Genomic DNA, 21,770 nt, shown 5'->3' with positions numbered 1-21,770 from the left:
GAGAGAATCCCAGATCCATCCCTCCCACACTGTCTTCACTATACGTTTCTGGTTTTATTGAGAGTCGAGTTTAGATTGAGCAAAGACCCTGAGTTCAGGCCGAGAGGCTCGGGCATGCTCAGAAAGCCTGGAAACTCATTTAACTGCTGAGTAAAAGTCCTGACGGGTAAAGGCCATTCCTGGGCACTCGGACGTGCGCTGGGGTCACGGGTAAAGCCGAGTGGTGCCAGCGCCCGCAGCGCGGAAGTCTGGCTGCAGTAGCAGGGTCTGTGTCGCCAGCAACCCGCAGGGATCCGAGGAGCAGATTGTTGGGGGTCGCTCAGGGTTGAAAGATTGGTGGAAATTCGGTGGTGAGTCCTTGCAGCCCCCGGGGCCCTACGCCCATGGAAGGTGGGTCATGAAGGGTTGGTCGTGTATGCAAAGATAAAAGTAGAGCCAGAGAAACTGGGCCAGGCTGCACTTCACTCGAGGGGCCTGAAGGACTCTCGGCGTCTCCGGAGACAAGGGCACAACACGCACTTCAAAGTGAAGAGTTGTAAGGCGCTGATCCGGGGCGCTAGGGCAGGCAGGAGCGGGAAGAGGGGCGGCTCGCTGACCTGCCAGTTGCCTGGCTTCCAGCTACAAGCTGGGGTAGACTTTCGTCAGTCCTCACCTTCCAGACCAGAAATTCGGGCTCTGCTACAAAGCCAGACAGCCTGGATTGCAAAGTGGGGCGCATCAAGGAGGGGAAGTAGCACCCTGGGTGGCTGGATGCAGCCGACTGTAGGAAAGCCTTCTCTAGATACAGACACATAAGATTATCTTTGCTGTTGTTTCTCCCCTTCCGGCTGAATGGATCGCTCCGCCCGGTCCCTCCCCAGCTCCTTGGGTGCAATGGAATGTTCCATTGCCTCTCCGGTTCGCGGTACGCGTTTCAGGGGACGCTCTCGCTGTTGTCAGGGAAAGCCCCGGACGTGACGGCTTTCCGCGACCCCGAGCACCCCCCCTCCCATCCGTCATACCCCTGCGCGTTCCCCTAGTCCCCCTTTCCCTCCTAATCTGTGGATTCCAGACTGGGTACAAGTAAACAGCTGGCGGAGCGAAGCCTCCAGACCCAGGCCAGGTGGGAGTCTCCACTCTCCATGGAGCCCGGGCTGCTGCTCTGGGGCACTTGCTGAACCCGGAGTTGTGCATGGCCGAGGTGATACTTACGGAAGATCCTGGGCCTAGGGACCAAGTCCCTTGAGCGCCAAGTTAGGGGCGGGACTTAGGATGAGCATTAGCGCAACGAGGTGGTAGGGGGTGTGTTTGTGCCGAACCAACTGGAGTAAGTAAAAGTAGGCTATTGTGACAAGGACCTGGTATAGGAGCGAAGGCCGGAGGGATTGCTTGCTGGAAGTCTATTGGGAGCAGAGGGGGGAGGGGGTCGCTTCCCTCACAGCCCCTCGTTCCTTCTCAGGTGGGAGCATGCCGGGGCTATGGAGGCAGAGGCTCCCTTCGGCGTGGGCTTTGCTCCTCCTGCCATTCCTGCGGCTGCTGATGCCCGCAGCCCCCGCACCCCACCGCAGTTCCTACAAGCCAGTGATCGTGGTGCACGGGCTCTTTGACAGTTCCTACAGCTTCCGCCACCTGCTGGACTATATCAATGAGGTCTGTCAGGGGACGCTGGGTGGAGGGTATTGGAGCAATAGTGTCTGGGGTGGAAGCGTGGGCAGCTGAAAGACAACCCCTCTAGACCAGTTTCTCAGGGTACTGCTACTAGCATGAGGGGACTTGGGGGTTGGGGGTCCCTGATTCCAGCAAGCATAGTGAATGCACGTGGCCTCCGTAGGCCAACCCCAGTGGCTGCATTGCCCCCTTCCCACAGACACACCCCGGGACTGTGGTGACTGTACTTGATCTCTTCGATGGCAGAGAGAGCTTGCGGCCCTTGTGGGAACAGGTGCAAGGGTTCCGAGAGGCTGTGGTCCCCATCATGGAAAAGGCTCCTGAAGGGGTGCATCTCATCTGCTACTCCCAGGGTAGGCAACAAACACTCACTGACTCCCAAGCCCTATTCGAGCTTAACCCTTATCTCAGGCGTGCTTTTCAGCGTTTGCTTTTCAGAACTTCATAGCTCTGGTCAGAGGCTTAGTAAATGTGCCCCATCATCTGTTTTCCTCCTTTGTGTCCTGGACGGGAGGGAGGCTTCCTTCCATCCTCACTTTCCATGATTCTTAGAGTTAAGGATTTGGAGAGCTGCTAAAAGGCTACCAATTGGTCAGAGGCCTAGACATTTATCTTGGTACTATCAGGTGATACCACTTGACTTGTTGGCATAGGATGTGTCTTCAGTCTTGGATCCCTTTTTTTTTTTTTTTTTGGTTTTCGAGGCAGGGTTTCTCTGTATTGCTTTGGAGCCTGTCCTGGAACTAGCTATGTAGACCAGGCTGGACTTGAACTCACAGAGATCTGCCTGCCTCTGCCTCCCAAGTGCTAGGACTAAAGGTATGCACTACCAACGCCCGGCTAGTATCCCATCCTAAGACCTCTTTCCAGCATTGGTGCTCTGCCTCTAGGGGGTCTGGTGTGCCGAGCTTTGCTGTCTGTCACAGATGAACACAATGTGGATTCTTTCATCTCCCTCTCCTCTCCACAGATGGGACAGTATGGAGGTGAGTGGGCACTGTGGGTTCCATAGAAGGCAGCATGTTTGGGGCACAGGGTTGGGGTCACTTGGCACTGCCATTCTTTCCTCAGACACAGACTACTTGAAGTGGCTCTTCCCTACATCCATGCGGTCTAACCTCTATCGGATCTGCTATAGTCCTTGGGGCCAGGAGTTTTCCATCTGCAACTACTGGCATGGTAAGTGGGGGGTGCTGCCCTGGGGCCTGTGTGGACATGCACACAGGGTGAGGCCTGCTGTGCCCACCTCTACTGTAATCAGCAATAGTGCATTTATCAAACACTTCTAATCAAATAGGTACTGTTGAGAATGTTGTTTGCAGGCCACTCAGGTGCCTCAGAGAGGGTAGTCTGGTGCAAATTTTCCTTTTAAAAAGTTAATGGAAAAAAAAAAAAAGTTAATGGAAGCTGGGCATTGGTGGTGCATGCCTTTAGTCTCAGCACTCTGGAGGCAGAGGCAGGTGGATCTCTGTGAGTTCGAGGCTGGCCTGGTCTACAGAGCTAGTTCCAGGACAGGCTCCAAAGCAGGTTGGTCTTGAACTCACAGAGCTTGCTTCTGCCTCCCCAGTGCTGGGATTAAAGGCATGTGCCACCACTGTCCATCCGTGAATGATTTTATATTCAGAAACAAGTAACAGACTGGATTTGCTCCTTTAGGGACCACCCTCTAGTGTAGGGTTGTGTGCCTGGATGCTGGGGCCAGATTGTGGCTTGCAGCCTGGTTCTGTTGGGTAACCTTGGGTGCTTTATGAGATTCAGTCTCCTTCTGTAAAGTAGCATGTACCTTGTGAGGTGATTAGCATCATTAAATTAATGAGAGTAAAACACTTTAACAATCACTGGCTCATACAAGGTGCCAGATAAAAGTGCCTTCCCCGGAGCGGCAGGGTGCTGACACACACGTTTATTCCCAGCACTTACTTGGGAGGCAGAAGCATTCAGATCTCTGTGAGTTCAAGGCCAGCTCGGTCTACAGAGGGAGTTCTAGGACAGACTCCAAAACTGCACAGAGAAACCCTGTCTCAGAAAAACCAAAAAGCAAACAACAGTGCCCATGTTTATCCGTTTTCTTTTTTCTTTTTGTTTTTTAAACACTTGTGTTGTATGGCTGAATGTCTGAATTCACTATTAGACTTGTTCATTTGTGTATTTTAGTATATGGGCACTTTGTCTGCATGTACATCTGCATGCCAGAAGAGGGTATCAGACAGTTGTGCTGACATGTGGGTGCTCGGAATTGAACTCAGGACCTTCGGAAGAGCAGGGAGATAGATGTCTTGACCACTGAGTCATCTCTCCAACCCTATCTTCACTATTACTGTAGTCTTTACAGTAGTCTTCCCATTGTGGTTTTTGTTTTGTTTTTGGTTTTTCAAAACAGGATTTCTCTTGAACTCACAGAAACCACCTGCCTCTGCCTCCCCAGTGCTGGGACTAAATAAAGATGTGCACTATCAACACCTGGCATTCTTCCTTTTTTTTTTTTTTTTAAATTAATTTTATGTGTGTGGGTATTTTTCTGCATATATGTGCACCACATACATGCCTGTTGCCTGTGGAGGCTGGAAGATGGCATTGGATCCCTGGGACTGGAATTACAATTTGCGCTACCATGTGGGTGCTGGGAATTGAACCAGAGTCATGAAAGAGTAGCCAGTGCTCTCAACTGCTGAGCTGTCCCTCCAGCCACCTTGAACTCTGTGTAGGCAGGGATGACTTTGAACTGATGTTCCTGATGTAACAACCTGAGTGCCAGTATTACGGGTGTGGCCCATGCATGTCCAGCTTATGCAGTACTTGGTGTCAAATCCCAGGGCTTCAGCATGCTAGGCTACACCCCGGCTCCTAGCTATCTCCCTAACTGCTGTTTGTACTCAGATCCTCACCATGATGACTTGTACCTCAATGCCAGCAGCTTCCTGGCCCTCATCAACGGGGAAAGAGACCATCCCAATGCCACCGGTAAGGTCCTATTCCTACCTGTGTCCCTCTTCTGCATCTGTTCTGGCCTGCGCCCTGTGGCTGACCCCATCTCTCCCCATCTCTGCAGCGTGGAGGAAGAACTTCCTCCGAGTGGGCCGTCTCGTGTTGATTGGGGGTCCTGATGATGGAGTCATCACTCCCTGGCAATCTAGGTAACAAGGGATTATAGGGGCCGAAGACCTGGCCTGGTAGCGCATACAATAGATGTTCTTTTAGAGATGGACCCGGTGTGTAGCCCAGGCTTGACCTCTTACCTTTGCCTCCCAAGTGACTGGCATTATTACCACATTCACGTCTTTTTGATGATGCTTGGTATTGGGTCCCAGGACTTAAATCTGCTATGCATGTGCTCTGTGTATGTGCTGGACATGAGATCCAGGAACTTACACACTCTAGGCATGTGTTCTTCATACTTGACCCTTGTAGAAATATTTGAATGTGAGGCAAGGAGATCACTTGAGCCCAGGAGTTCAGGATGAGTCTGGGCAAGATAATGAGACCATTTCACCAAACACACAAAAATCTGATATGTTTAATCCCAGTAATTAGGAGACAGAGGCAAATGGGTCTCTGTTTCAGCTCATCCAGGGCTGTTTGTTTGAAACCCTGTGTCAAAAAAACAGAACACTGCCACCATACAGTGTTTGGATTCTGGCAGCTGGATTCTGGCTTAGTTGGTACGGTGCTTGCCTAGCATGCCCAGGCTCCGTCCTAGCTCTAAGATAGAGGAGGAGGATGAGAAGGTACTACATAGTGAATATGAGGCTAGCTTGGGCTACATGAGACCTTATTTCAAAAATCACACAGGAACACTCATACACACATAATTGTGAAATAATCATGGTATTTAGGAGGTTGCAGAGTTCCTGATTTTACCTGGGGCTTTGTTGTAAGAACAAACCATTAAACTCAGACTGCTGGGTGTGGTGGTGCACATCTTTAACCCCAGAGTTTAGGAAGCTGAAGCAGGTGGATCTCTGAGTTCAAGGACTGCCTGCTCTACATAGTGAGTTCCAGGACAACCAGAAACTCTGCAGAGAGACCCTGCCTTAAAAAACAAACAAACAAGAAAAACAAAGTCAGGGCATTGACATCACTATAGTGTGAGAGTGAGGTTCCGGCCCCTTCTTGCGCCAGGCCTGGTGAGAGTGTCTACCTCAACCCCTCTGTCTTATTCCTCAGAAAGCTGGTGGCACTGCAGCTCTGCACACCTGCCTCTGTGGTGTGTCATGGGGAAGTGATCTGTGAGTGTCACCTGAAATTTACTCAACAAATATTTATTGAACACCATATGTGTGCTCAGGTGCTGTTCTGGGCCCTGGGGAAGCATTGGCAAAGGAAGTCCCGATGTCCTGTTCTTTATACACTAAATTAGAAATACTATGGCAAGTGCAGTGACAGGAGGCAAGGGCCTGTTGTAGCCTGTGGTCAGGAAGTGTCCTCGAAGGAGCTGTCATTGGAGCGAGCCTGGAGAAGTAAGGGAAGGCTTGTGCCATGGGAGCCTAGTAGAGCCTGGTGAGGACTGGGGAAGGCCGTGTGAGGAGAGCAGGAGTACAGGAACTCTGGGCATGGTTGCCTTGAACCCTTGTAGGCCAGTGTTAGTTTCTTCCTCCTTGTGACAAACTGTAGAGTGTAGTGGGCGTAACTGCAATCCTAGTATGTTGGCAGAGGCAGAGGCATAATTATTGTGTTTGTGGCCAGCCTGGGCTACCAACAGAAAACAATAAGCTAACGGATAACATTGAGCTGAGAGGTTGTAGCTCAGAGTATTTGGCTAGCATGCTAAAGTCCCAGGTTTGATTATTCTGTTTGTTTCTGGAGACAGGGTTTCCCTGTGTAGCCCTGACAAGACTGGCCTTGAACTCACAGAGATCCTCCTGCCTCTGTCTCTTGAGTGCTGGGATTAAAAGCCTGTGCCACTGCACCTAGCTCCTGGATTTGATTCTCAGTATCAGGATGAAAGAAAGATAGCAAATCAGTGGATAGATAGGTAGGCAGAAGTTATGATTTTTTTTAAAGGCTTATTTATTATGTATGCAGTGTTCTGGCATGTAGATGGTTGTGAGCCACCATGTGGTTGCTGGGAATTGAGCGCGGGACCTCTAGAAGAGCAGCCAGTGCTCTTAACTGCTGAGCCATCTCTCCAGCCCTATGATTTTTTTTAAAGTTTGGTTTGAGACAAGAGTATCCTGTTTTCCAGGCTGGCCTCAAATTTGTTGTGTAGCCAATGACATTTGTTACCATGTTAAGTTTATGCAGGGCTGGGGATCAACCCAGGGCTTCCTGCATGCTAGGCAATCACTACCAACTCAGCTACATACCCAATCTTAGAAATTACAGGGTTTTTAAAAAATTGTATTTAATTTTATGTGCACTGGTGTTTTGTCTGCATTCATGTCTGTGTGAGGATGTTGGATTCCCTGGAAGTGTAGTTAGAGTTGTGAGCTGCCATGTGGGTGCTGGGAATTGAACCCAGATCCTCTGAAAGAGCAGCCAGTGCTCTTAACTACTGTGCTGTCTCTCCAACCCCCAACTCCTGGTCTTTGAATAGTTAGCATTTGTCAAGTTATTGACAGGAGGGTCTACTTGCTTGCTTGTAATTTTTTCTTTTTTGAGAAAAAAAAATGCTATATTTTTTTAATTAAAAAAAAAAAAAAAAGTTGACTTGAGTCTGTAAAGGTGCCTGGTCACTTGTGCTCAATCCCTGAAAACTGTGCAAAAGTGGGAGGAGTGAATCCATAAAGTTGTCCTCACAGAATAAATTAAATTTTAGGTGGGCATGGTTGTGAATACCTTTAGTCATAGCATCCTGGAGTCAGAGGCAGGTAGATCTCTGAGTTCTAGACCAGCCAAGGCTACATAATGAGAAGCTGCCTCAAAAAAAAATCCAAACAAACAAACAAAAAATTAAGGTATCTCAAAACAAAACAAACATTAAGCTGAACATGGTACCACATGCCTGTCCTCTGCACTCACTGGGAAGCATAGGGTTCATAGTGAGACCCTGCACAAAAACTACTCATTGACTTATTTGCAGTATTGAGTATTGCATCTGGCATCTATGCTAGGCATGTTTTTCTGTGTGTGTTTGGTTTTTGAAACAGGGTCTCTCTACATAGCCCTGGCTGTCCTGGAACTCACTGTATAGACCAGGCTGGCCTTGAGCTCACTGAGATCCTCCTGCCTGTTTTTGAGTGCTGAGATTGTAGACATACACCACCACTTGGTTCTTGAACCATGTTTAGCTGTGTCTACATGTGGATGTGTACATATGTGTAGGTGCTGTCACCAGCTGCTCTTATCTGCTGAGCCATTTCTCCAGCCCCCAAATTTACATTCTTTTTAAATTTTGAATTATGTGTATGACTGTTTTGCCTTCATGTACTTGTATGTACCACATGCATGCCTGATATCCAAGAGGATATAAGATGGCATGGATTGCCTGGAACTGGTGTTACAAATGGTTGTGAAATACCATGTGGTACTGGGAATTGAACCAGACTCTTCTGGAAAAGCAGCCAGTGCTCTTAACTGCCAAATTAACTCTCCAACCCTTAAAATTCTTTAAGTCAGGAATTGTTCTTAGTTTTTTGTTGTTTGAGGCAGGGTCTCTGAGCTTGAACATTCTATGTAGCTAAAGCTGGCCTTGAACACTTTATACTCTGCCTTCACCTCTCAAGTGTGTCATGGTGCCTAGCTCCTCTTAAAGAATTTGGGTATCCTCCATGATGCCTGTCTCCCCTGGGAGCTTTGAGTCTCAATGGGACACTAGTGCACATTAGTTTTCCTGGTTCTCCTGATATCTTCCCTGCAAATCTCTTTGTAGCTTCTTTGGTTTCTATGATGCCAATGAGACAGTCTTGGAGATGGAGGAGCAGCCGGTAAGATAGCCTCTTGGAACAACTCCTTTCTCCCTCTATTTTCTTCCCTCATTCTGGTCTCCCTCTGCCTCTGACCTCTGAGCTGAAGGGTCTGCCTCATGGGGCCAGGACAGCAGGGGTGGGGTAGGGGTGGCTCTACAGCAGCAGTATCCTCACTTTGTCTCTTTTTTTCCCCCGTGTTTCCCCACCCCTCCACCTCCTTGAAGGTTTATCTGCGAGACTCCTTTGGGTTGAAGACTCTCTTGGCCCGGGGGGCCATAGTGCGGTGTCCAATGGCTGGGATCTCTCATACCACCTGGCACTCCAATCGCACGCTGTATGATGCCTGCATCGAGCCATGGCTGTCCTGAAGATGTCCTCAGGGATTCCCCAGCCCAGAGACCAAGTGGTGGCCTTGGGAAGCAGATGCCAGACTCTGGCAAACCTGTGACCACCTCCTCGCTCCCACACTGCCCTGCCCCACCAGGGTTCCCTGGATCCTCCTCCCCTCTGCTCCTCTGAGAATGACAGGTCCTGGTCCCCTACCTCATGTCCTCATCTGGGGATGTCTCCATGCTCTCCCTTTCTCCCACAGCTGAGGTTGGGAAGCGAGCACCAGGGTTTTTTAACTGGCTTCATCGCTGCTCCTCCTCCTCCGGGTCTGGCTGTACCGGAGGACCCAGCCCCTGCCCATCACAGGGGTGTCTTTCCAGGCCACTCAGGACATTTTTAGCTTCTATTGTCCCTGTGCTTTTTTTCTCTCAACTCCCCTGTCGTCAGCCTCCCCACCAAGAGGGACGCTCGTAAGAGGGGTTCTGAGGGTCCCCTATGGGGACAATTCCACATTTGAAGTGTCAGTGTTGGGGAATATCTGTGGCCTGCAAGGCCCATCTCAGGTTTGGGGATTCCCCCAGTCCCTATGATCAGTATTGGGGTATCCCTGGGAGCCTAGGTTCTTTGAGGTCCCAGCCCCTCTTTTAAGTACCCTTGATTGGGTGTTCCCTGTATTTATAGAAATAAAGTTCCATTTCCTCAGGGTGGCTTGGCTTATTCCCAGGTGAAGGGGACTTGGGCTCCCCCAAGAGGGTGGGAATAGAAAGCCTGGGGCCTGGGTGTCCAGATGCCTGGTGTGGGGTGGGGACCCCCTTGGTGTTTCCGTGCTCTCAATGCCCATTCTGTTTAGGTTCCTGACTCTCTGTGGGTTCTTTCCTGCTGGAGACAATTCTCTTCCTGTCCCAGCCTAGGGTTAGGGGGCTGAGTGAGCCCCAGGCTCTGTAACTTTGGGCCTCAGCGTCATGGGCAGAATAGGTCTACCATCCCCGGCCTAGATGAGGGGGCTGAGGGTCAGGGTGGACATGTGTCATACCCCTTGACCTTTGTAGGCCAGGGCTGGGTGAGGGGCTGTACAGTGAGTCTCACTTTGTCTGGGAGGAGGAATTTGGACTGAGACAATAGAGCCCTGTCTGTTCTGGCTTGGGGGTGGTGTCCCCCAACCCCCAGTAAATGCCATCAAGGGATGAAGGCAGTTTTCCTCTGGTGGGTTGGGCGCGCCTGCCTGTCTATGACTGTTGTCTCTCCTCAGCCTATCTTGCCTGTTTGGCCATGACCTGCTCTTGCTTGGCTCCTGCCTTTTTCCCCACCTTCACATTCTCCCACAGTCTGTGTTAGGTTGAAGGGGATGGGGGTGCTGGTTGCTATTAGAGCCAGGAACTTATGATTTGGGGCCCTTCAAAGGTTTTGTAGGTCCTTCTAAGCGGCTCTTGGCTGAAGAAAGGGGCCTGAGACTGGGAGTCTTGTGGGAGGGGTCAGGAGTAGGAGGCTGCTCTCTGGCCCCGCCTCTTCTTCTCTTCTAAGCGGGGAGAGGCCCACCCACCAGTCTGAGAGCTGGGGTTGCTGATGCGGCTGCAGTTTCCCGGCTGGGAAAACAGGTGGAAAGAGGATGTTACTAGGGGAAAGGAAGTCAGTGGTGGGAAGGATTGGGGCTGCTTGACCTTAGGATGGGTATGTGCTGGGAGGGAGGGTTCCTGAGTGAAGGGTGTGTGTCTGGGGAATACATGATGGTGTGGGAGAATAATGGTGGCAGAAATGTGTTTAATATGCTTGGGTTTGTGTGTAAGGTGCAAGGTGTCTACAGTTTTGAAGGTGAAGTTCCAAGGGTTGTGTGGGAGGGCTGGGGGCTGGCCATTAGCTCTGGAGTAGGGTGAGCCTGGCTGAACAGTTCATGATTTGCTAATGGCAGGCCACGTCTGATTAAATGTACGGGCCTCTCGCTGTAGACCATGTGAGAGGCTCATTTAGGAGACCTTGACCTCAGTAGATTGTTTCAGGAGGGTCAAGACTGGAGAAGGCAGAAAGAAGTGAAGAATCTGCAATAACTCCCTGTCTGCAGCCCACAGAGTCTGGAAGAAACATGGGGCTCAGGGCTGAGCTGTGCGTCTTCCTAATTGGACTTTTATTTCTCCTGCTATTGATGTTGGGCGAGGGGCACAAAAGAGGATCTTTCAAACAAAGGTGACAGCAAATGGGGTTGGGCCAGGGCGAGGTCTTTGCTGGGGGCTGGGTTTGGCAGGGCGCAAATCAAATTGAAAGTTTAGATTGAGAGCGAGACAGAAGGCCATGAGTGCCTGGCCTCACCAGCAGCTGTGTAAGAATGGGCTCAAGCTGCTGAGGGCCTGCCACACTCAGGGTCTTCTACCTTCACTCCTGGCATGGCTGCAGTTTGGGGGTCTGTTCCAACCACACGCTGGTGGTTCCCCTTCGCTACAACGAGTCCTACAGTCAGCCCACATACAAGCCCTACCTGACTTTGTGTGCTGGGATGCGGATATGCAGCACCTACAGGTGAGACGTGAAGCCTTAGGACCTAGGGTCTCAAAGGGATCCCAGGAACCAAGCCCAAGATGGGCACCCAGAATCCTGACCCAGTTCTGTGTTCTAGGACCACTTACCGTGTGGCCTGGCGGGAGGTGAGGCGAGAGGTACAGCAGAGACATGTGGTGTGCTGCCAGGGCTGGAAGAAGCCACACCCAGGAGCTCTCACCTGTGAAGGTGAGCCTGGGACTTGAGGCCTTTGTAGGGGGTATTGAGTGGTGCTGGGTAGGTGGCTCTGAGTCCGGGTCTTAACTCTCTCCCCCCAAATGCACCCCAGCCATCTGCTCCAAGCCTTGTCTAAATGGAGGTGTCTGCACTGGACCGGACCAGTGCGAGTGTGCCCCAGGCTGGGGAGGCAAGCGCTGTCATGTGGGTGAGCAGGTTGGGGCGGGAGCTGGGATCTCCCTCTACCACCACCACTTTGGCGCTCTGCACCCTTCAGCCCCCTTCTCTTTCTGGCAACTAGACATTGATGAATGCAGGACCAGCCTTACCCTCTGTTCTCACGGCTGTCTGAACACCCTGGGCAGCTTCACGTGCAGCTGTCCTCACCCGCTGGTTCTGGGTCCGGATGGACGCACCTGTGCAGCGGGGCCTCTGGAATCCTCAACAAGTGCCAGCATCCTCAGTGTGGCGGGTGGGTATGGGATGCCCGCGGGGTGGGCCTGGGTCTCTGTAGTAGGTCAGGCCATGCTCAGTCTCCTTTGTCCTAGTTCGGGAAGCGGAACGTGAGGAGCGAACCCTGAGGGAGGTAGCAGAGCTACATGCTCGCCTGGAGCGGCTGGAGCAGGCAAGCAGCAGGCGGAAGCGGCCATATGGGAGGGGTGTGTGTGTGTGTGTATGTGTGTGTGCAGGTACCTCCAGGACCTTGTCAGAATCCTGAGGTACCATTTTCTTTGCAGTGGGCCACACAGGCTGGGGCTTGGGTCCGAGCAGTGCTCCCCATGCCGCCTGAAGAGCTGCAGCCCGAACAGGTAGCTGAGCTGTGGGGCCGGGGTGACAGGATCGAGTCCCTCAGTGACCAGGTGCTGCTGCTTGAGGAAAAGTTGGGTGCCTGTGAGTCCTCCCCCAACTGAAGACACAGTATCAACCCAGCATCTCACTCCTGAAACTCCCCCACAGTCCTCACCCCCAGAACCGCTCCCTGCTGACCACAGCCATCTTGCCCCTTTACCATTAACTAGGTGCCTGTGAGGACAACAGCCTGGGCCCAAGCCTCCACGGTTGACAAGGAACGGAGTCAGCAGCCTGGATCCCTAATTTATACATAAACTGCACTATCTGGGATTGGCAGATGGGAGTATTGACCACCAAGGCACAATGAGCCACAGAGCCCCCAGATCTCTCTTTCTCTTTATTCTCAGTTGCTTGCTGTTACCCAGATAATAAAAACCAACCACATAAAACCGGGTTCCACTCGTTCCTTCTGCCCCCAGCCTATCTCCTGGGTCTTAAGAGTGGGTCTAGAGTGGGAGGCAGGGGGAGTGGCCAATGCCACTGGGAGGAAATGAAAACTGCTCAGAGAGGGAGGTCCCTCAAAAGAAAGAGAAATAAATTAAGCACCCCCTCTCCCTCTCACCAGGGTCAGGTTCTTTCCCCTAAGGCCCCAGGGAGCAGAGAGTGCGGCTTCTAAGATCCACCCCTCCAGAATTTCCTTAGATGGTGCCAGGCCAGGACCCTGAAGACCTCTACCAAGGGGATAGGGGAAGCAGAAATTGGCATCTGAAGTGGGCTCAGCCCCTGGCACAGGCAGGGGTAAGAGCTCTGAGTTAGAAGAGCCCAGCCCCGCTGAGGCTGAGGGGGACAGTGTTGAGGAAGTTCCCCAGGTGAGCGAGCCAGTGGAGTGTTCAGGTTCAGCTTCCAGCCACAGGATGAAGAGTCCTCCCTAGTAGATGGGTCCACTCAATCTGTGGACTTGGGGTAAGGGATGGATTGTTCCACAGAACAGATGAGTCCATTGTCCAGTGTGGGGTGGAGAGGGAGAGAAGGCCACAAAGAGACCACTTGGGGTGGGGATGGGATGGAATGTCCCCCACCCTTGTATCCGATGAGCCACTTGAGATGAGGGGAGGCAACTGTCCCACAAGACAAGATGGCAGGTGGGGATCGGAGTGGAGGCTGTACGCACGCCCACGCAGGAGAGTCCATGGATAGGGGAGGGAAAGGACATGGAGTGATGCTGTATCCGTATTCACTTCAGAAGCTGAAGATTCCAAAAGGAGAGTAGGGAGTGGGGACCCAGGAAGGGGCCTGGCCCTGCTTGAGGCTCTGGGTCAGAGGTATGGGGAGAAAGATGGGAAGGGTGGGAGGGAACTCAGAGTCGGGCCTCGCCCGCTCCCCCAGGCTTTTTCAGACAGTCACCGCCACCCAGGCCATCAGTGGAGATCTCCCGGAAGATGGTAAGCATGGAGTGCCGGACTCGGTCTGCCAGAGCTGGGACATCATCTGGTGTCAGCCCTTCTGTGCGCACTGGGGGCAGCACCCGCACCTGACATCGTCCTGGTGGGATAAGCAACAGCATCATGGCCCCGCACTCTTGGTTCTTGGCCAACGGTAGTGCAATCCCGCTACGCCTTTCCTCCACCTTCCGGGTCTCTCCTGTAAACCAGGATGACCGTTGCTCTGCACGCCAGCTGCTGACAAACTCTCCAGAGCCCTGTCCAGTCCTCTCTGCACGATTCCAGCGTGCGGTCAGTGTTCAGGGCTGTTACCAGTCCAGCTCTGCACAGGCCAGCTTCACTTTCCCTTCCAGACTGTAGCAGTCTCTCTTAGAGAGACTGGTTCTACCTACCTGGCATCCAGTGGGTACTTAAAGTCCCCTTGCCTCAGGGACATTCCTCAGCCTGCCATCAACTTTCTGGCCACACCCTCCCCAGACCAGCTCAGTGTCCTCAAGCCAGGTGAGCTCACCCGAGGTGAAACGTCGCTCCTTTTTACAGTAGAAGTCTTGATAGGAGGACATAACTATGGGGACAATGGGAACCTGGGAAGAGGCAAAGCCAGTGAGTACACTTCCTGGGAAGAAAGGAAGGAAGGAAGGCAGGCAGGCAGGCAGGCAGGCAGGAAGGAAGGAAGGAAGGAAGGAAGGAAGGAAGGAAGGAAGGAAGGGAGGGGGTCTGGGTGCTGATGAGGAGAAAGCAGTATCACCTGGGCTTGCACTGCAAGGTGGAAGGCGCCACGTTTGAAGGGCAGCATGGAGCCATTGTGGTTTCTTGTTCCTTCAGGAAAAACCCAGACTCTCACCTGAGGAAAAGAGGTCAGAAGAACACACATAAAGGAGGGTCAGCAGCTGGCATGCTGTAATAAGGACATAGCACAGATCATCAGTGATTCAAAATAATTTACTCCTTAACCCCCAAAATCCCCATCCCAGGAAGACTCACATCCTGGGTGAGCAGGGTCTGGGCCACCTCAGACATGACACTGATGGCATCGCCTGTACGTTTCCGGTCAATGAAGATGACTCCTCCCAGCCAGCAGGCCAGCCCGGCAGAGCCAGCCCAGAGTAGCTCACGCTTGGCAATGGGCACACAGCGGTCTGGCAGCACCTCCATCATCCCTTGGCGGGGTGGGGATGGGGTATGGATCAGGGTACAAGCAGGATCAGAGCAGGCACCATGCCCACCCCAGGTCGCCACCCACACAACTGAAGAGGAGCGGGCTGGAGAAGGCCTGAGAGAGCAAAGCACCTACAACTGATGAGGGCAGACCCACCCTGGGAGAGGAGACCTGAGCAGGGGTGACATTCAAGAGGAGGGGGAACTGAGGACCTCTAGGGACACAGGTCTGGGGGCCAGAAGAGAAGGCTCAGTGATAGGACTGGGGCCCTGTGGAGAGGCCTCACCGAGCAGGTCGAGGGAGCTCTGGTGGTTGGAGACCACAACGTAGGGCTGCGTGGGAGGGAAGTGTTGAGCCCCCCGCACCTCCACTCGGATCCCATACAGGTATTTGATGTGGAGCAGCAGCAGACGCAAGATCCTGTGGGGTCATGGCAAGGGGGCCCAGTGGGATCCACTGACGCCCACTTCCATGCCTCTGTGCCTCTCTGTGCCCGCCGATCTACTTGCTTCCTGGTCATCTTTGCAGTCCTTTCCCCCATCCTTGTCTCTGGATTTGTGTTTGGGTTCTTCTCCCCTGCAAATCTACCACTCCCTTCTCACCCTTGGGAACCCTCAAAACCCACCATTTCATGACCCTTGGGCCCTTACTTCATGTTCTCGACATTTCGTCCACGCACAGCACACAGAGGGATTACGAGTATAGCCAGGAAGAGGATCCAACCGTTGTAGAAGGCCATCTTGAAGAAATACTTGGCACTGGGGCTGCAGAACCACAGGGTGGACAGCAGGAGGAGCAGTAGCAGCAGCAGCGCTGTCCAGGCCCCGGGCCACAGCTCCATTCTGGTCACCTACAGGTGAGAGAAGCCGGGTTAACCAGGTACAGGAGGCAAATCTGGGAGATCTCCAAGAATGGGGAAGAACCCAGCCCGAGACCACTGTCCACTGCAGCTCCAGGACTCTGGATACAGACAGACAAGAGCCCCGAACACCCACAACTCTTGGTCAGTGATAAGGGAACAGCAAAGACACAAGCTAACACTTGTGGCTAGAAAGGACTATTTTATTTTGGAAGCAATGTTTCATTCTAATCCAAGCTGACCTGGAACTCTGGAGCCCAGGTTGGAATTCTGGAACCCAGGCTAGTCTCTAATTCACAGCGATCATCTCTGTCTCCTATACACTGAGCTAACAGGCACAAGGCACCACAGCCTGCTCTGGACAGGCAGTCTACAGCTGTATTGTTCACTCCCAATGGAGAGAGAGGGACTGGGAATATTGAATGCACACCAGACTCTTGAGGATTCTGGGTGAAATGTAGGCATGTAAAATGTCCCATCAAGCCAGGAGTTGGTGGCACATGCCTTTAGTCCCAGCACTTGGGAGGCAGAGGCAGGCAGATCTCTGTGAGTTCAAGGCCAGCCTGGTCTACAGAGAGAGTTCCAGGACAGGTTCCAAAGTTACAGAGAAACCCTGTCTTAAAAAAACTAGGGGAAAAAAAATTCCCATCAGTAACACCCCGCTCCTTGTTGGTCCCTGGGCACTCTAGGAAAGGAAACTGAACCTGATCATCTTCTGCCGATTACTTCCAGCTTTGTTGGCCTCAGTTCAATATACTAACAAAATGGACTTCACTGCTTCTTTGTACATTTTTTTTTATTGTGGTTCAGAAGTTTAGGACTAAAGAGTGGCTCCATTTTATTCCTGGTGGACAGTGCTATTTTACATAGTACATTAAACCCTATGTATGGTCCATGTGAGAGTTTACAAAGTAATATTAGCATTATTGGTTTCACAGGAAATGGCTCAAGGAGGGGAAAGGGCTTACCAGAGGTCACACAGCTCCTCAGCAGCAGTTTCTAGGTTAAACCTAAGCATCCTATGTTCCCGAGCCCTGCTACATACTGTCACTGTGTACACACACACACACACACACAAAACAAATGGTAAGAAGAGGCTGATGTCAGAGATCCAAAAATCCCAGGCATACAAAGGCTAATACATTCACACACAAATTTACTATTGTACCTAGTGACACATAAAGGAACGTAAATACATGTCTAGAAAGGCCTCTTCTTCCCTGAAGAATCCTTTATGACCCTACACCCAACATGCCAATGCACTTCTAGAGACAGGCAAACAAACCCAACCATTCCTGTCCTCCTCCTGGCCTCATGGAGACAATGTAGGCAGGCAGGTCTCAGAGACATCTCAAAGAAACAGAGCAGGAACTTCTAGTCACCTGCTAGGACGGGAAGAGCCTCAGGCAGGAGATGCAAGCATGAAGAACCAGCCTTGGTCTTTCCTTTTCCTCTACTCTGCCCCATTGCCTGAGGCAGGTTCACAGCTCATAAGAAGGGTGTCCTGAGCCTGTGTCTCCAGGCACGTCAAAGGCATTCCCTCCCTAAAACTGGAAGGGCCCAGGAGGACAGAGGAGCCCACCCCAACTTTGTAAACTGTTCCATGCAACACCTTCAGTGCCCTCTACACCTCTTCATATGGCCCCTAGACAGGCTTCTGAAACCTAAACCTGAGCATTTCTCTCTCTCCAAAAGGCCTTTCTTAAAAAGTTGACCCCATCTCCAAAATCTTCACTTTCTCTGATTGGCCACAAGTCCTTCATGCTCCTCTGCTTTGACTACACTGTTCCCTATGGCTGGCAGGCCCTCCCCTTCTTGCTTCCCACAGCTCGGCACCACCTTTCAAATGCCTTTCAGAATCTTGCCAGGCCCATGCTTTCATTACAAATTTCTAGCATATCTCTGAACGTCCCCAGACTGGTCATGTCAATCTTCCTGTACCTCCTGAATGCTGGGACTCAGGTGTAGGCCTCCATGCCTTGTATGATCAGTGGTTGTCAATGTGTAGAAATAACACTTCTGGGCCTCACCTAGACATAATGAACCCCGGGCACTGGGCCAGCCTGTGTTTTAACGTGCCTCCTAGGTAAGTCTGCTGTTCACCGGGCTTGAGAACTACTGATAGCAACAATGCACTTTGGGTAGTTCACAGGTCTTTTCTAGTCACCTCCTCCAGGTTGTGGGCAACTTCATGATAGGGATTCTGTTTCATGTCTGTGCCAGACAGAAGCAGGTGCAGTGGGTGGTTCAGGAAATCTTGGCAAAGGGATTATAAGGCTGTAGTCACACCCACACTTGATCAGTTAATAATAGGCAATATGGTTTTTGTTTTTGTTTCATTTTTGCTTTTATAGTGCAGGGCTTTTCACATGCTGAGAATGTGCTGGGCCACACTGAGTTACACTTGCAGGCCAGGTATGGACGACTCTGATTATAAACGAGGTAACTGCCTTCTTAAGGAATATTAGGAAGTCACCTACCCACAACACTGACAACAAACCTTACAGCAATCCATCTACACAAGGCCACAGGGAAGCCACAGTACAAACCAGAGTGGGATCAACATGCCACCACACTCTTGTCATCAAGTATGTGCCAACAGTGCAAAAAGTGGGCACAGACAATGGTCCCCATAGAAATACAGACACTGAGACTCACCACTGGACAGAATTACATTAAAGCTGTGATACAGACTACAGCCAGTGGAGAGAAACATATGTGAACAGACAGGTCAAGTGGTCAGCAAAATAAAGCAAATGAATGGTCCCATGGGACACTAGGTGTGGTGACACATGTATGTAAGGTACAGGGTCAGGAATTCCAGGCCAGACTGGCTTCGTCTCAAGTTCAAGGCCAGTGTGGGCTATGTGGAACTGTCCAAAAAAAAAAAAAAAACTAAGCTGGGCATGGTGGCAGATGCCTTTAATACCAGCACGAAGGAGGCAGAGACAGGTGGATCATTGTGAGTTTGAGGCCAGCCTGGGCTACACAGAAAGACCCTGCCTCAAAACATAATAATAACAAAATGCCTTGGGCGAAATTGGAGAACAAACAATATTTGTCTAACAGCCTGATAAAGAAATCATCCCAAGACAGAAATGTTTCAAGATTTATAAACACAATGGAATGTCAAATGGGTTAACAAGCACATAGCTCACACCAACCACACTGACAAAATTTACAAAATAAATGGCAGGTGCTATGGTTATGTCACATCACAGGGCATGCAGATTTGTGGGATTTGTGGTGAGAGCCACACGTAGGAAAACAAGCTACTGGGATCACACAGGGCTAAGCCACTGGATCCCACACAGGAAGCACCCTGCACATTCCAGAACTGTGGACAAGCACCTGTGAGGCCAAAGAAGAAAGCTAAAACAAGCATGCATAAAAACATAAAGCATGGAGGAGACATCCAACATGTAACATACCAAGTCGTCACATATACTTGGCACTGGGGCATGTCACAAACTGAACACAAGGCACGGATGTGAATGAAGTGTGAGGGCCACTCTGATGGGCATTTAAACATCCTTCCCTACGCTACAGCCTGTAGGGAGCACGGCAGCGGCCAGCTGAACACAAGCAATTCAACCTGTCAAAGGTACTCGTAACCAATGGAGGGGCATCCTCCCACAAGACACTCGTGTAAGGGTCTATCCCAACGTGGGAGTAAGTGGTTCTGTGCCCAGAGGTTAACTGGTGTCTGACAGCATTCCTAGGAAGCAGTCCTGGCCTTCTCACCAACACCCATAAGTCATGTGGGGCCAAAACGCAGGGGAAGGGCTGGGAAACATGATGGGAACCCCTTCTCCAAGATTCCCTCGTTCACACCCCCGGCTCCTCTCGCCCAGCTCTGGCCTTCAGGCAAGCCCTCCACCTCGGAGCTCGTCCGCAGCCCCCTACGCTCCCATTCTTCCCGTTCAGGCCCCTCTCCCCAGCAACCCTGTCTGTCCCCAGCCGGCCCTCCCATTTCCATCTCTCCCCATCCCGGACCCTCTCAGCGCCCCCCTCCCCACATCCTCCCACCCCTTACCCGCCCACACCTCAATGGGGCGGGGGGCCTGGGGGACGGGCCCCCTCCCCAGCCAGGCTGCGGCAGCGGTGGTGGCGGCTGGCTGTATCTCTGTCTCGGTGTCGGTGCCAAGGGGGGCGACAGGATTTGGGGATGTCCTAGCCCCGGCCGATGTAGGGGTGGTGGGAGTGGGAAGCTGGGCCCATAGCGGTAGGAATGGTGGGGGGGCCGTGCCCCCAACACCCTCCTCCCAGCCGGCTCTCTGTGGGCCGGGGCTACTGCTGCCGCTATCTCCCCCACCCTCCCAGCGCCTGCTGGTTTCCGGGGCTGTCCAGGAAGTGGGGGGCGATGATGGGCAGCGGGCCTCGCCAATCGCCTCTTCAGGGACCAGCATCTCCCCCCCACCACGCCTGACCGGCCTCTCGCTGGCCCCGCCCCCTGAGAGCTCAGTGGGGCTCACGGACACAGCCGCCAGCACCGCTTGGTCCACCAGTTTCGGCACCTGTATCCCTGGTTCCCTGCTCTGTTTCCTCCGCATCGTTTTGCTTCATTCACATGCTCTCTGACCGCTGCCTTTCTTTGGACCGCAGTGCTATGCTTAGCCACTGCAACTCCAGGATTCCCACACATCCCTTTACCCGTCCCCATAAACAGATGTTTATGAAGTACCTTCTAAATCCAAGCATTTAGTTCACCCTTTTCTGCCCAGGACTCGCATCTTTCCCTGCGTAGCCCTCCAGCCCTCTGTGCACTTGCTCTTTGTTCCGGCTCCCCATCTCCTCCTCCTTTGGCCTTTAAAGATAAAGAGCCTTCTTCTCTCGTACGTGCTTGTTTGCCTAAGTCCTTTCAAAGTGAGTTCTTTCATTCAACCCTTCCCCCAACACAGAATCTAGCTGCAGGCTTTGGCGGAGTGTGCTTGCAATAGCAGCACCCTAGAGCCCGGGGCAGGAGCATCTCTTGAGTTTGAGACCAGCCTGAGCTATAATGAGACTTTGGACAATAAAACACTGCTTCCTAAGAGTAACAGAATGATGGGCTGGCTGAGCCATGTAGCCTGCTGGCCAAGCGCCTACTCCCTCTTCCTCATCTCAGGCCCGGTCCATCACTCCTACCTCCGTATTTGCAGTTTCTGTATCTAAAACCTCTTCAATACTCCAGAATCCTCGTTTCCCCGTACCCTCTATTGAGTCCGTTTCTCACCTTTCTTTATTCCTGAGTCACACGGGCACTTTTTATCAAGGTGTTGGACAGTCCTTAGCCTGTTCCTGTCTCCCGCCCCTGGACGGACACCTTTGCCCTGAATGAGTTTACTCAGCTTGGTGAAGAACCCTTGGTAGTGGGAGGACTGTTACCTAATTCTGCGCCTTGGGCCACAGTATGGGTCACTGATTGTTGGAAGGGCCCAAGCTCTCAGAGTGTCCAGCCAGGAAAAAGATCCAAAACTCTGCAGGGCAAATTACAAGGAAGGGGCGGATCTATTCCATCGTGCCGCGGGTCACCCAAGGGGAGGGCTGTGCCCCTTGGGCTCCCACTCATGGAGGGGTGGAACCAGACCTTTTCTGCTCTTAAGATTTAAGACGGAGTTGAGGTTCACTGTGGCCCGCTCTGTGTCACATTACAACGCGGGCGGGTGGGCCTCTGGCTCGGCTCTGCTGTGAGGATCACCTAGAGAGGCTGAGCCGTCTAACCGAGAGAGTTGGGTTAACACCAGCGCCGCAGGCCGAAGGCCGCACCATCCACACGTCGGGCTAACCCCAGGTCTGCTCCCTGCTTCCCGAAGAGGGAGGGGCGGACCCAAGTTCTGCCCTCTACGTCACCCAAGGAGGCCGGAGCCATCTTGAACCCCGCGACCCTGCTATCTCTGCCCTCTTTTCCCGAGCTCAGCACCGGCTCTCCAGGTCTCGACCAATCAGCGGCGAAGTAAACCGCCCAATCAAGCCGGGAGAGTCCCCGTCGAAGGACCCGGATGAGGCCGAGC

General features: G+C 52.2%; 3 protein-coding genes across 9 annotated transcripts; 2 read left to right on the top strand and 1 right to left on the bottom strand.

Annotated features, from left to right (window-relative positions):
* The first annotated feature begins 10 nt into the window (after positions 1–10).
* On the top strand, positions 11–9,525 carry Ppt2 (palmitoyl-protein thioesterase 2). 4 transcript variants are annotated; one of them, XM_051187282.1, is made up of 9 exons: positions 11–350; positions 1,439–1,629; positions 1,811–2,000; positions 2,538–2,633; positions 2,719–2,826; positions 4,525–4,608; positions 4,697–4,781; positions 8,456–8,510; positions 8,717–9,525. In XM_051187282.1, the coding sequence occupies exons 2-9, from the start codon at positions 1,447–1,449 to the stop codon at positions 8,858–8,860; spliced, it is 945 nt and encodes a 314-aa protein (XP_051043239.1). In that variant the 5' UTR covers positions 11–350; positions 1,439–1,446; the 3' UTR covers positions 8,861–9,525. The 4 variants fall into 4 exon arrangements, with proteins under 4 accessions (XP_051043239.1, XP_051043237.1, XP_051043238.1 ...); XM_051187280.1 differs by lacking the exon at positions 11–350 and adding an exon at positions 816–1,180; XM_051187281.1 differs by lacking the exon at positions 11–350 and adding an exon at positions 817–1,102.
* Positions 9,526–10,865: 1,340 nt separating this feature from the next.
* Egfl8 (EGF like domain multiple 8) lies at positions 10,866–12,766 on the top strand. Its single transcript, XM_051187274.1, has 8 exons — positions 10,866–11,000; positions 11,208–11,330; positions 11,428–11,537; positions 11,638–11,733; positions 11,827–11,997; positions 12,074–12,150; positions 12,263–12,416; positions 12,545–12,766. The coding sequence occupies exons 1-8, from the start codon at positions 10,900–10,902 to the stop codon at positions 12,586–12,588; spliced, it is 876 nt and encodes a 291-aa protein (XP_051043231.1). The 5' UTR covers positions 10,866–10,899; the 3' UTR covers positions 12,589–12,766.
* On the bottom strand, positions 12,702–21,610 carry Agpat1 (1-acylglycerol-3-phosphate O-acyltransferase 1). 4 transcript variants are annotated; one of them, XM_051187277.1, is made up of 7 exons: positions 21,458–21,610; positions 15,569–15,768; positions 15,205–15,338; positions 14,744–14,919; positions 14,508–14,603; positions 14,271–14,343; positions 12,702–13,859 (listed from the first exon to the last, which is right to left on the bottom strand). In XM_051187277.1, the coding sequence occupies exons 2-7, from the start codon at positions 15,757–15,759 to the stop codon at positions 13,675–13,677; spliced, it is 855 nt and encodes a 284-aa protein (XP_051043234.1). In that variant the 5' UTR covers positions 15,760–15,768; positions 21,458–21,610; the 3' UTR covers positions 12,702–13,674. The 4 variants fall into 4 exon arrangements, with proteins under 4 accessions (XP_051043234.1, XP_051043236.1, XP_051043235.1 ...); XM_051187279.1 differs by lacking the exon at positions 21,458–21,610 and adding an exon at positions 21,145–21,347; XM_051187278.1 differs by lacking the exon at positions 21,458–21,610 and adding an exon at positions 20,993–21,134.
* Between the last annotated feature and the right edge of the window lie 160 nt (positions 21,611–21,770).

The sequence above is a fragment of the Phodopus roborovskii genome, unplaced genomic scaffold (genome assembly GCF_943737965.1).
Source record: "Phodopus roborovskii unplaced genomic scaffold, PHOROB, whole genome shotgun sequence".
Taxonomy (NCBI): domain Eukaryota; kingdom Metazoa; phylum Chordata; class Mammalia; order Rodentia; family Cricetidae; genus Phodopus; species Phodopus roborovskii.
The sequence above is the reverse complement of the archived record's forward strand: the minus strand, read 5'-3'. Positions and strand labels throughout refer to the sequence as shown.